This window comes from Taudactylus pleione, unplaced genomic scaffold (genome assembly GCF_031769625.1).
Source record: "Taudactylus pleione unplaced genomic scaffold, aTauple2 ptg000040l, whole genome shotgun sequence".
Classification (NCBI taxonomy): Eukaryota; Metazoa; Chordata; class Amphibia; order Anura; family Myobatrachidae; genus Taudactylus; species Taudactylus pleione.
Window position 1 is genome coordinate 18,824,600 of NW_028284442.1, and position 14,650 is coordinate 18,839,249.

General features: G+C 43.4%; 1 protein-coding gene across 1 annotated transcript in view; it reads left to right on the top strand.

Annotated features, from left to right (window-relative positions):
* Positions 1-14,650, top strand: part of PLXNC1 (plexin C1) — a 171,610-nt gene that overhangs the window by 131,184 nt on the left and 25,776 nt on the right. Inside the window, exons 24-25 of the mRNA XM_088454572.1 lie at positions 287-341; positions 13,920-13,951. Of these exons, the coding sequence (XP_088310698.1) occupies positions 287-341; positions 13,920-13,951 (87 nt within the window). The remainder of the gene's footprint in view (positions 1-286; positions 342-13,919; positions 13,952-14,650) is intronic.

Consider the following 14,650-nt stretch of genomic DNA (forward strand, 5'->3'; position numbering starts at 1 on the left):
CACATGCTGAGAAACCATTTGGTAACTTCCTTGTATTTGTTCCTATGGTAAACCTAAGATCGTGGCTGTTTAAGGTCTGTGGGTCCAATCGCATACAAGCCCCAGTATACAGTATATCTGCTTCACTACACAGAAGATTTGAAAAAAGTAAAGCAAAAAATAACCATAGTAAAATAATAATGTAACAAACTGTCCTTGTGGTCCGTATTACTATAAAGAAAATTGTGCTTGTGGTTGACAGCCTTTCGCTATTTCATCTTTTAAGCTGCTATTACATTTTTTCCAGATTGAAAATGGAGCAACCATCAAAGTAATTCCAAGAAAAAACTGTGGCTTACCAGGTAATCTTCTGAAAAATGACCTGCGCTAACAATGACTGCAACTAGAATCTGAGGAATGCTGGTTGCAAACATTGATACCTATAGAAAGCTATATTATTACTAAATAAGGAAGGCCAAACCACAGACATGGCCAAGGAAAAGAACAGAAACCAGACACACATATTGGCTCAGTCAGATGTCACACTTCTCTTTAGGACTCATTTGTGGTAAAAGAAAAAACTACTTTGTAGCAACTATAAATTGCATGCTAAAATAGTAGGGCTATTTCCAGTTATATTTGTAGATTACAATATTTTACTAATTATCACATAACAACAGAGGCACGCCTAACGTACAAATGACCAAAACTGAAATACATGGGGGGTAAATTTACTTGGGGGACAAACTGATAATTTTCTAATAACCAATACCAGGCTGAACCATCGGATGGCTTACGCTATAGCAGGGAGGCACTCAGCGTGGGGTCCCCCTGTCGTAATGTAAAACCAGTTACAAACTACTCAACCCCGTAGCTGGGAAGCCTCTGAAAGTAGGGATCCCAAAAATAAATTGGGTCCCTTGCTCTGTGGTTATGTAACACTGTTTGGGTCACCTGGTACACATCACCCTGTGCACTTTCTTGGTTAATTGTTACCAGCAAATTATCATAGTCAGCAATAACTGACACAAATATAGGTTGTGATTTATGCTGGACACACACAATATCTATCGAGACATAAAGCATTGGCCAAATTACATGGCATGTGTGGTCCCCAAATTACAAAATTGATTAATATTTCACATGTTAGTAACTGCCGTTGGAATTTGTGTGCAGATTAAATTTACCAGACTGTCTGAGTGATGATCTTGTGGGAAATATGTGTGCAGGTCTTGATATTACACAGTTATGTAGGCATACACCTGCAGATGACTCAAACTATGAACAGCCAAGTTACTTAACCAGTGGTGTTGGTTTATTGAAGTATAGTAGGTACAGTCGTACTCACTGTTATATGTACACTGGTGATGGAGCAGAGTGGGGTTCTATACAGCTCACCATTTGGTGAGTGTATGCTGCAAACTGGTAGCAGTGCAGGGATGCTGGAACAGTGTTAAATGCAGGCATTAATCAGGTCTCTCATATGAAGTTGATTGCCAATTCCTTTGATAGTGATAGGGTCCCATTTGGTTAACTTTTGAACCATTACTCATTGCATCTGAAATGCCTTGTTGCACCTGAATCAATGTACCAGTAATCCTTTCTGCAGCTATCTGTAACACGCAGGGCTGACTCATCTATGCTATTGCATTTCTTGCTTTCTATAGAATTTACATTCTTTTGCTTGCACTCAATTGCTTTGTGATCTATCTTGTGACAATTGTAACACTTCAATAAAAAATTTCTGAATATTTCATTATATGTATATAATGCAGTTGTCTCAGCACTGTAAGAAATTTGCTCTGTGTCTGTTGTTAACTATGCTATGTTTGCCCCTAATGCCACAACCAAGAAGTCAAACTCAGGCATCAAGTTCTGCAGGATTGCTGTAGGATTCTCTTCATTATCCACTTGCACTCCAAGAGGCATTAGTTGCTGAGAGATAGACATAATGTGTCTATGTAATCACTCATACTGCTGCATTTATTCATTCTTGTGTTATACAAAACACATCTTAAAATGTATCCTCCTCATGAGACCTCCATCTTGATATGCTGCTTGCAATGCTGTCCAGATTTATTTTGCGAACACATTGCTCTATACCTGAGACTATGGTTACCATTCTTTAATTGCATTTACATAGCATACTTCTAGGTTGTATAATTTCTGCACCTTTTAGCTTGATAAATCCCCTGGATGTAGCATCTGCATTTACGTGTCTTACAGGCATAACTGTGCAGCTTCTGTACTTTAATCAGCTTCACTGCTGCTATACTGCACTGGAAACACTCTGTGCTGACTTCACTCTGTGCTCTTATGCAGTGTGCACTACACATGTGCCCAAGATGGCATCTGTATCTGTTCTTGGCATATCTAATAGTTTGTATGTCTGGCACTTTACATCTATGTGTCTGGGCCTTTAACCTGTTGGAAACTATATGTGTCCAGGTGTTGATATTGCAAAGCTATGTAGGCTCTGAACAGCAGATGACTCAAACTATGAACAGCCCAGTTACTTAACCAGTGGTGTTGGTTTATTAAAGTATAGTAGGTACAGCTGTATGCACTGTTACATGTACACTGGGTATGAAGCGGAGTGGGGTTCTATACAGCTCCCCACCCGGTGAGTGTATGTTGTAAATGGGTAGCGGTGCAGGGATGCTGAAACAGCATTAAATGTAGATATTAACCAGGTCTCTCATAGGAGCTAAGTAGGAGACTTCTATCTCCACCATGTCACTCTACACATTAAAAACAAGATGGCCCCAGCATATGCTCAGTAGTGAGCTTGGCAGCCATCTTGGGACAGGGCATGAAGCCTCCCTGGAGAACAGGAAGTCTGGAGTCTGTGCATTAGCTTACTCCTTTTTCAGCAGGTCTTACAACTGCAGTAACAGGTCTGTGTGATGTCAGAAGAGATCCAACTACTTGGCCTGTGTATCTGGCTCGTTTGGACTGTTATTATTGCTCAGCTCTGATGGAGCAGCAGGATTGTACAGTGTTTGGCTAACATTAGTCAATGACAGATTTTTATTGTTTATGTCACAGATATTTTGGACCATCTATTCTTCCAACATAGGAGTAGATTATTCAGTTCTGAAGTTGTTTATAGGGAGGGGAACGTACGGCCCTCCAGCTGCTGTGGAACTACACATCCCAGCATGCCCTGCCACAGTTTTTACATGCTCTAACAGCAAAACTGTGGCAGGGCATGCTGGGATGTATAGTTCGACAGCAGCTGGAGGGCCACAGGTTCCCCACCACAATTTTACTTCTCCAGTTCTACATGGAAGTATTAACATTGCTTTGCAAACTATGCCAGGTATAGACGGCAGATTGTTATGAATACTGATCTCCTTTGGGCAGTTGACATGATATATAATTTCCCCTCTATACTACAAAAGTGGTTTTGCCCATAGCAACCAATCAGATCCTGTCTATCATTTCCTAGAATGTAACAGAGAAATTTTAGCTAGCATCTCATTAGTTAGGTATTTGCAACACCACCACTTTGTAAATCTTTTAGTAAATCTACCCCTAGGGCTCTTTCCACTCCCTTGGGCAGGGCCTCCAAGAGCCAACCCCGTGTAAATGGGGAGTGGCCTAATTGCTAGAGGCGTGACCACACCCCCTTAAGAAAAAAAAACATAGTTGCTGGTGCTGTGAGCCCCTCAGCCCAGTGCAAATCCAGAGGGGGGGGCGCAATCATGATGATCGCTCCCCCCACAGGCAGTCTCCCTTTGCAGCCCAGCACACAGCAGTGTGTGCTGGGCTGCTCAGTTGACAGGGATGAGGGGGGGGCGGCGTCGGACCCGGGCCCCTCCAGCAAGCCCCGGCCTGAGTAATTGGTACCCACCTCTCAGCGCCCCTGGGTGGTGGGTGTGGGGGAAAAAAAATAGTTAATGTTAGATAAAAGTTTTTTTTTTTATTTGCTTATGAACTACAGTTCCCAGCAAGCCCTGTCAAGTCCAAATTTAATAGCTGCCAGGGCATGCTGGCATTTGGAGAACCACAATTGCCAGCATGCCTTGGTATCTTGGGCCCTATGGAACCTGCAATCCACCTGTAACATAAATAACATTGCAAAGTAGGGGTTTTAATCTTGGCGCACATCACTGGCAGCCTGGCTGCTCAGCCTCCAAACCGCTGGCTATTACATGTAGTGATTTGTAGCCCAAAACTGCCAAACAATTGCTGTGATTTCACAGGCAGGGCCATCTCTTCCATTGGGCTTGTTGGGCAGTTGCCCAGGGGCCCAAAGCTTGAAGGGGCCTGGTAAATTTATGAGATTTTTATAAGCCGGCCTCCAGTGCACTGTATTCTGATATAACCCCCCCCCCCCCCCAGTCTCTCTGCGTGTGTGGGAGGTATGATGGGCATGCAGGAGGGTTTAATTTTATTGACCATTTACATTTTTTTCCAGTGAATGGGTGGGTAGGGCCCCATTGCATTGCTTTGCCCAGGGCCCACACTGCTGTTAAGGCAACCCGGTTCACAGGGACTTAGAAGTCGCCGCAAATTTGCAGAAAAGTACATCGCAGCAATGAGTGCAGACAGAGGGGACAAGGGGCCTGATTTAGTCCTGCTTGCAAGCGCATATCGCTTACAAGCGGGTCAATGGCCGGCCAGCGCGCACGCGCGGCGTGCACAATGCACGTGCGTGAGCCCCAGAGCGAGTGAGAACTCGCTACAAAACGGGGCGGCTGTCGATGGCGGCTCTCAGGCTTGCGGGAGCCGAGACCCTACCAAAAGGGTCTTGTCGCAAGCCCGATGGTCGCGATAACCGCGACCATCACCAGGCCACTTGCAAAAGCTGTGGGTGGTCACCCTCAGATATGCGAGCGGCCTGGAGGCGTTTTTTTTTTTTTTAAATCCGCCCTTATTCAGAACGAGCGCTCGCAAATAGCGAGCGCCTCTGAATCAGGTCCAAGGTACGGAGATAGAATTAATATATATATTATATGCAGACAGGGATGATAGAAACTCAGAGCAGGCAGAGAAACTGTGGAGCATATTTATCATTAGCAGGCCTGATCCAAGTTTAAAAAAAAATAATTTATGTGTAGAAAAACATACTGTTAAACATTAATGTATTCTTAGTATAGAGCATTTTTGAATGCCTTCTTTATGCTATTCCCAGCATCGGATAATAGCATTATAATACAATCTGCATCCATAAATTCTTGAAATTCTTGTCCACCTTGTAAACATGTGTAGTTACATTACAGGAATCTGCAGTGCACTAAACAGTATCATGTTAAGAGTGAAAAGGACAATTTAAGACTGGTCTCAGAAAATATCAGACGTCACACTTGCTTCACAAGTTCAATTTATCTTTTAGTGGACAGTAATTTGAAACAAACATTAGTGAGTATTTATCAAAGCTTGGAGAGATAAAGTTTAGAGAGATAAAGTACAAACCAATCAGCTTCTGTCATTTTAGAGTTTGTGCTAGAAAAATTAGTTAGGAGCTGATTGGTTGGTATTTTATCTCCACTTTATTTCTCTGCAAGTTTTTTTTTTTTTGCAATATATATGTATTGGTTTTCAAAAAAAAACACAGAGAAAAAACAGTTGTTGTAACAGTACTGAGCAAATTGAAGCATCCACTGGGGAAGACATGTATAAACATGTATAACAATCAGAATACAAAGCGATACTCAGTCACATATATAAGTTAAAAAAATATATAACCCAAAATCAAGTACCATAGCACATAGAACAAACAAACATAAAAACAACAAATATACAAGACAAGACAAAGGGAGGACTTAAGAGGATATTGGGGAGAAGGAAGGATTTCAGCTAGAGCATCAGTTATTTAAATTAGAGCATCGGCAAAATCAGTGGAATATTTAAACTCAAGCCAAGGGAGCCAGGTATCACTAAATTCATACTGTTTCTCAACTCCCAACCGTAGATCTTCCATATCCATATAAAGATCCACGCGAGCAAACCACTCCTTTAGTGAAGGAGGGCCCACAGATTTCCAGTGAATAGGAATTACTGTTTTCGCTGCACTGTTAAGAAATTTGAGGAGGGATTTCTTTTACAGCTTAAGCGATCCAGGGTACAAATTTAGAAGCCAAAAGGAGGGGTCTGAGGGGACTGCATATGCAGAAAGAAAAATAACTTTCTCCCAAAAAGGATGTAGCACTCGACAGTCCTTCCAAATATGTAGGGGTGAGCCTTCTGCAGAATTACATAGCCAGCAGCAATTAGACACAGTAGGGAACATTTTAGCTAATATTTGTGGACACCTATACCATCGTGTGATTACTTTATGGTGGGTCTCGATTATTGATTAACTAATGGAGCTGGCAAAAGAGTTATCAAAAAACTTGGGGCTACAGGATAAGCGTTTGCTATAAATAATGTATAACACAAAGATAGAGAATGGGACAGATGAGTAGCCGCCAGGCACATATCTTCAAGGGAGGTCAATGGTCTACTGCAGGCCAATTGCACTTCTCCACTCTGAACAAAATGCTTAAGTTGAAGGTATCACCAAATCTCAACTGCCGGCAGGGACCACTTAGTCTGAAGGGAGCTAAAGGGCACGACCATACCAGAGTCCACCAGCTGACCGAGTCGGGAGACCCCCTGCACTTTCCATTTATAAAACATTTGTCCAGAAGTACCTGGAGGGAAGTCTGGATTGTCAAATATCTGGGTCAAAGGTGTAAAAAGAGAAGAGATCCATGGATATCTCCTCAGTTTATTCCATCTATCTAATGTGGGACCTATTGTACGATGGGGCAGGCTGGTAACTTTAGATCTCCATGGATAGGTAGATAGAGCTGCAGAAACTGAGCAATTTTCTAACTGTACCCATTGTCTAGCATCTCCGACACTCATCCAGTCCATTATGCTACCAAGCATAATTGCATCATAGTAAGTGGGGAAATGTGGGAGTTGGAGTCCCCTCGTAGTCTCACGCCTGAATAGTATAGCATGCTTAAAATTAGGTTTTCGGCCACCCCAAACAAATGTTATGCAGCTCACGAAACCACAGCTGAGGGACCCTTATGGGCAAGAACTGTCGTATATATAAGACCCGGGGCAGAACATTCATTTTAACCACACTGACCAAAACCAAGAAAGTCTTATTTGTCCAAGTCTTTAGTTCCAATCGTAAGGTCTGTAGCAGTGACTTAAAATTATGTTCAAACAGCCTGGAGAGATCTTTATCGAGAATGACTCCAAGGTATTTGAGACTAGAGGCGTGCCAAGTGAATGCGAAAGCATGTTTCAGCGAGTCAATAGAGAGGGAATGAGCTGTTAAATTCACTGCTACCGATTTTGAATAATTTACCTTGAAATTAGATAACGCACCAAATCTACTGAAGTCTGCCACTAGGTTAGGGACAGAGGTGATCGGATTGGAAAGTATTACTAATAGGTCATCAGCAAATAAAGCTAATTTATAGTAGACCCCCTGAACACATAAACCCGTCACATTGGGATTAGCCCTAATAGCTCATGTGCCTCCATGCAAAGAACGAAAATTAGAGGGCAGCCCTGCCTAGTACCAATTCTAATCACCACCAGTTCAGATAAAACCTCATTAACCCTAATCCGAGCCAAAGGGAGGTGATATAGTGTCAATATACGATGTAGACATTCAGGTCCCAGACCCTGCATAAACAGCCACTCAAGCCTTTCGAATGCCTTTTCGGCATCAGTGGAGAGGAGGACAACCGAGACAGAACCACCAGCAGCCCAGTGTATCAAGTCAATAACTTTGGTAGTGTTGTCCCAGGCCTCCCTCCCTGGAACAAATCCCACTTGGTCCGAATGTATAAGATTGGGGAGCAAAAGTTTAAGCCGATTGGCGAGGAGTTTAGCAAATAGCTTAATGTCTATATTGAGCAATGATATAGGGCGATAACTAGAACATTGGGCCAAGTCCTTACCCCCCTTTGGGATAATGGTGATATACGCCTCAAAGGTTTGGGGAGAGAAAAAACAACCATCTGTAATTTAATTAAAGGCCAGGAGAATTTTAGGGAGCAATAGTTCCCGGAATGACTTATAATAAGCAACAGAGAAACCATCCAGGCCCGGGCTTTTCCCAGATGGAGTCAACTTAAGAGCTACCTCTAACTTGGACAGGGAGAAGGGGGATTCCAACCAGACCCTGTCTTCATCTGTAACAGTAGGAAAATGAACGTCATGAAGATATTGGGCTACCAACCCCTGGAAGATGTTAATCTCTTCTGGGGATTTAGGATCAAGCAAATTATACAATTTAGTGTAGTACGAGTGAAAAGCTGCTGCGATATCCCAAGAAAACATACGAGTCCCACCCGAGGGCTCATGAATATATTGAATGAAGAGGGAAGCCCTTTGAGCTCTTTCCCGGCTTGTTCCCCCCACTGGAAAAAGCGGCTCCTGCATAAGTGAAAATCTCATCTAACTGAGTCAAAGACGAGTTTATTCAGGGCTACTCTAGAAGCAGACAAATCAGAAAGAAGCTGGGAAGAGGGGAGTCTCTTATGAGATGTCTCTAGAGATTTAAGCTTCTGTAAAAGGGCTATTTTTTGTTTTAATTTTTTCCTCTTCAGCATTGATGCCAGATGGATCAATTTGCCCCAGATGACACATTTGTGGGCCTCCCAAACCATGACACTGGAGTCCTCCTGAGTTTCGTTAGTAGAGAAATATTCATGTATTGCCAACTCCAACTGAGTCCTGCAATGAGGCTCAGTCGGAATCTGCTCATTTAAGCGCCAAAAGCACTGCTTAACAGAGGGGTGAAAGGTTAGCAGCAATTTCCCTTAGATATCGGAGTGGTCAGGCCACGTGGTGAGCCCAATGTCAGAATGCTGAAGAAGGTATAGAAACCTGTGAGGTAAAAAAAGGGTAAACAATTCTTGAGTAGATGTTATGTGGCTGCGAGTAAAACGTGTATTCTCTATCGCCCGGTTGCTGGCGCCTCCAGGAGTCCATCAGCTGGTGGTCATGCAAGATACGTCGTACCTGTCTGTGTTGCTTTGTGGTGTCTAGTGGAGGGACCCGAGATGTCAAGTTCAGGTTGGATGGAACAATTCAGGTCCCCACCAACGATCGGGATACCAGACAACAAAAGTTCCATCTGGTCGAGAATCTTAGCAAAGAATATCGGCTGGTTCTGGTTAGGAGCGCAAACATTAATAAAAGAGTACGATTGGCCATACAATGAGCATCTCACCATAAGCACTCTACCCTCCATCAATACAGAGTGTGAAAAATCTTGAAAAGGGAGCGTTTTTGAGAACAATATAGCTACTCCCAGAGATTTAGAACTGCTATTGTTACTTAAAAAGACAGTGGGGTAGTTACGATCTGAAAATCTCGGGCTGCTCCTAATTTAAAGTGTGTTTCCTGAACAAACACCGCTCCTGCTTGGAGGGCCCTAGCATGCTTCTCTGGAATATTGAGTCCCTTGGCATTGAGAGAGACTATTTTAATAGTCTGCACTCGCGCATTAACTGGCAATAGATGAGCTAGGTGAGGGAAAAACACAAAAGGGAAGTACAAAGGGAAGGGAATATAGACAACAGACAATATACACAGTATATGTAAACAGATAGTTATGCAATAAAATAAACTAAGATCATGATAAAGAAAAGAAAAATCAGGATCCCGGGGAGCACAGCAAAAAAAAAATAAATCAAACAAGTAAAAAAACAAGTAGTATATACCGCCACTTGGGCGCTCAGTCGTGAGAAGTACAACCGAGACTAGGTAAAATAGGCAGTGAGGGGGTCACTGGGGGTCAGCAACCACAGCATCCCTCGATATAAATCTAGCAAGGTAAGCGAAAAATATCAAATACACTCTAAGCACACAACCTAATAACTTGTAGGATATTAAAACTGGACTCGCCTAGGAAATAGACATTGAATGAAACAGGCAAATAACATACAAAATGAAGGCATCTTTGAATAGGAATAGCATCTCGCCATCAGCACCTTCAATAGCCTGATAATGAGATGCAGCAATCATAAAAAGAAAAAACAGATTATCATCCCCAAAGCCAATATACAATGTTCAATAAACTCTAGTGAGAGGAGAGACCTGCAAGCTTGCCCATTGGAGATCTATCATGGCTGAGCAGGAGATCCAATTAAATTTGGGGCCCTGGGAGGCTTCGGATTGCGTTGTACAATCTGTCAATCATTATTGGGATGAGAAAGTTCCTGCAGTATGGAACGCTGCAGTGGCTCTTGCCAGTCCGGCAGGGAAATCAATGGCAGACCAAGTTGTGTACAAAATGAGGCAAAATCAGCCGAGTCCTTAAAGGTGTGGACTTTGCCGTTGTGTGAGACTTGGAGGCTAAAGGGAAAGCCCCACCTGTACTTGATCCCCAACTTGTGAAGTTCCGAAGTTAAAGGCTGTAGAGCTCTGCGCTTCTGCAGGGTCGACCAGGACAAATCCTGGAAGATCTGAATATGCTCATCATCCACAACAATAACATCTCTCTGGCGGACTGTTCAAAGAATGTCCTCTTTCTGGGACAAATAATGCGGCATATGATATCTCTGGGGCGGTCTGAGGGAGCGCCTCTAGGTCATAAGGCACGATGAGCCCTATCAAATTTAATATGAGCGTTGAGATCTTGATTCAGAAGTCCGTTAAAAACTTCAGTGAGGAAATCAATAATTCCTTGAGGCTGGATATCCTCCGAAACCCCCCCAATCCGCAAATTATTCCGTCTTCCACGGTTGTCCAAATCGTCCAAACGATCATGTAGTTGTTGAAATTCGACAGCCTGATGGAGGACAACCGCATGAAAAGCATTATGGGCAGCAGCAGAATCCGAAGTAAATTCCTCCAGGGAGATCACCCTAGTGCCAAGAAGAGACACCTCAGATTGAATAGAAGCAATCTCTGAACGGACAGTGTCACAAAGTCGGCTTTCCAATTGTTTGAAATCCTGCTTCGTTGGCATGAATCGAAGCATGTGCAGAATCTGAGAAATCCCTGCCGAATCTGTAGCAGGGTCCGGAAACTGTTCCTCCATCCGGGGAGGGGAGTCAGAAGCCTGGGAGAAACTAGGTGTGGAGGGAGCTGAGATATCCGCTACCTGTGCTGACCCTTGCGGCAGTAGAAACTGTCGCATGATAGAGGATGACGAGGTATCCATGTGATGAGCAGAGTCTTGCCTTTGGGATTTCCTCTCGGTCCTTTGGGAGCTCTGCTTGCCTTTTACCATGGAGCAGACGGTAACAAGGAGGCAAACACCAGGGCAGGAGGGAGTAAATATAGGTATCTGTGAGTAGTTATACGAATAGAGCGCAAAGCCACCAGGGACGCTGGTGCCACCTTCCCCCCCAAACAAGCAGCTAGGCCAGCATCAGGGAGTTCACAGGTGAATGTTCAAGTACCGAGTACAGGAGTCACAGACAGAAAAGGATGCTCTTCTATAGTGAACCAGGGTAGACAGACGATACAGGATCAGACCTTGACAAGGCTTACTGGAAGAGAAACTTGACATCCCCGAAACTTCTAGGTTAATGAGTGAAATAGGAGGCAAATTCAAATAGCAAAGGGCCAAAAACTCAGTGAGTAATCCGGAATTACATCAGTCAACCATCAGGTGGCGCTCCAGTTACTCAAATGTTAAAGGACAGTCACAAATAATAAGCCTGAGGTGAAATATCAATAGAGTGCAGACATAACATAGAGTGTTTACTCGCTGCTCTGTAGAAAGTCAGGTAGTATAATGATAATAGTGCAGAAAGCAAGTCTCCTCACTGTAGACCAGATCACTGTAGCTTGTCAAACATCCACAGCGCTGTTAAACACATTGTTAAACCACCTATGAGGCAATGTAATACTCCTGGAAGGTAAGGAGGGAAAGCTGAGGGCAAGTAGAGCAGAGATACACCTTACCTGTCTCTCCAAGCAGCAGCAGAGATGGTGGGAGGCTGCGCCCGTGGGTCCAGGGATCCGATATTTGGCACCAACGCCGTCCACCCTGCTAAGCACGAGCACCCAAATCAGCAGGGACAATAGTGTCTTGTCCCCAGCGCTCACCTTCCAAAAGCGGACGGCAACAGGAGGGCGTAGTCCGTGGCACAGAGGAGCCGCAAATGGAAACCGCGGCTTCTGGCTTCCACACAGCGGTAGGCCCCGACCAGGAGATGTGACACCGGTGGTAGCGGGAGTCAGCCAGGAGGGCAAAGTCCGCAGCACGGGGGAGACGCAAATTGAAACCACGGCTTCTGGCCTCTGCACAGCAGTAGACCCCGACCGGGAGATGTGACGCCAGTAGTAACGGGGATCAGCCAAGGTCAGCTCCGAGGGTAGGCAGAGATCTGAGGGGCAGGAGATGGGGGTGAAAGTGATCTCCAAATCCACCTCAGGAAGCCACGTCCCTCTCTCTGCAAGTTTTTATAAATATCCCTCATCGTTTGATGCAGGGGTGCCGGGAGGAGGAAAGGGGGGGACGAGTACTCTTTACCTGGGCCCAGGCCTGTTGGAGGGGCCCATTGGGGGCCTGCATCCTGCAGCCCCACCCCTAATGCAGGGAGAGAGAGGACTGACTGCTCTTTCCAGCCCAGCACACATGCTGCTGTCACGCTGTGTGCTGGGCTAGGGAGAAAGGCTGCTGCAGTCAGTCCTCTTTCCCTGCATGATGTGCCGGGGGGAGCGATCACACTTGCCAGCCCCAACCCCCCCCCCCCCACACCAGACACTGGCGCCGCCCTTTGCGTCAGTGGATATATTATATATTTTTTATTTTTTATATAAGGAGCACCGGGGCCTGACAGTCTAACTGTGCGCCAAATGTAATCGGGTGAGAGTTTAGAAAATGTGAGAGTTTAGCAGTAAAAGTCACACAAATACTTTGATCGAGTTGTATTTTCAATAAAGGAAACACCTGGATGACAGTTTAAATCTTGAGAGTTTTTTGAGTCTGAAAAACATGTAAGTTTGCATTTTCTGTGACTTTATTACATTGGCAGAGTTTAAAAATGTGAGAGTTTACTCTAATATTTTGTAAACTCTCACCCTATTACATTTGGCCCATAAATTTACTAAGTGGATGTTTTGGTGCCATTTAGAAACCGCCTGAAACCACTGTCAATTGATGGCGGTTTTAATGTCAAACTGACAGTATTTACTAAAGGTCGGCTTTGATGTCTAAACTGAAACCCCCGTCCATCCCTGGCAGTTTCTAAATGACAATCCGCCATGGTGTGCGCTATTTGACAGTGGTTTCTATTGAAACCACTGTGTTTTAGAGGACATTCAATTAAGATTCCTGGGGTTTTTCAATTGGTGTGTGAAAACTGAATCAGTTTTAAATAGCTATTATTTACATTATTTGATAATTTAAAGATAAAGCACAATTTTAGAGACATTCTTGTAACAAATATTAGCCAGTTAAATGGAACAAAGCCTGAACAGATCATAGGCAGGTCTTTTGTTTGGGCGGGTTTGGCGTTGGTTTTAAAGTGGTTCTCAAAACCCCTGCTTGATAAAAACATTAATTTTGGTTTGATGTTCAATTCTGTTAGATTCTATTCTAAAGTCTGGCTTGATGGCAGTTTTGCCCTTCGGAGATCTGCGGATAACAAAACTGCCACCAAACTACTGCCAAACCACAAGGGTTTAGAAACCTCCATTTAGTAAATTTTGCCCTTGAGTGTTTATTCTGTTGTGCCCTTTGGAAAATCTTGTTGATTTTCAGGATCTACATTATAACATCTTCTCAACAAAAATGTCCCACCGTATAAAATCAGAAAGTACTAATTGTCTAATAACAGGTTCTACCCATAGTAGAAATTCGCTGCTTCTGCAATGTATCATCTAACACAGAATTGTCTTTAGCAATGTGACATGAAAACAGTAAGGGGATAAACTTATGCAAGTTGAACTGCCTAAAATATTTACCTGAATGTTGCATCTGTGTAATACCTAATACAAAATGTGTATTTGTTTCGCAGGTACTGAATATACCAATGAGTATATCCATTTGGTAAGTAGATGTAATATAAGAAATATTTTGTGTTGCATAAAGGGATATTTAAATCCGCTATAATATTTTGAGATCCCAACTCAAAATTTATAGCAGTGGACAATTAATGAATCTGGGGTCCACAACACAAGTTTAGGTAAACTGTTGAGGGCCACATTAGGTGTAAGGATTGGGGGACAAAATTTCACTCCTAATTATGGGGAGTGCTGGACGCATCTTGTGCATCATCCGTGCGGTGCCAACAAAAGAGAAAGCCAGGCATGATGCTCCAAGTCTAAACTGAAATCCAAAAGTGTAAATTGATTGTGACATTTCTTCTGCTTTGGATCTGCCTGTTCTTGTTGCTATCATAACACAGCCACGGATATTTGAACGAATTTAGGGTATTTTGTGGTTGCTAATTTCAAAATGAAAGTAGTTTTTTTAAAATTGGCTCTAGTTCTTGAGATAATGGATGCACTCAAGTAATAGGGAACTTAGCCATAATGCATGCATATGGGAATCTGTAGGAATATTCTAGAAGACATGAGACATGCAAATATTCTAGTTGCTTACTCTGTGATCATTCTAGAATATTCCCCCTCCGTATATGTCATTGGCCACACAACCAGCAGGCAGTTAAAAAAATTACAGCCAATCTAGCAAAACCAATGTCATATTCGGAATCTGCATCACAAAGTTACCCCAAGATCGCTGTAA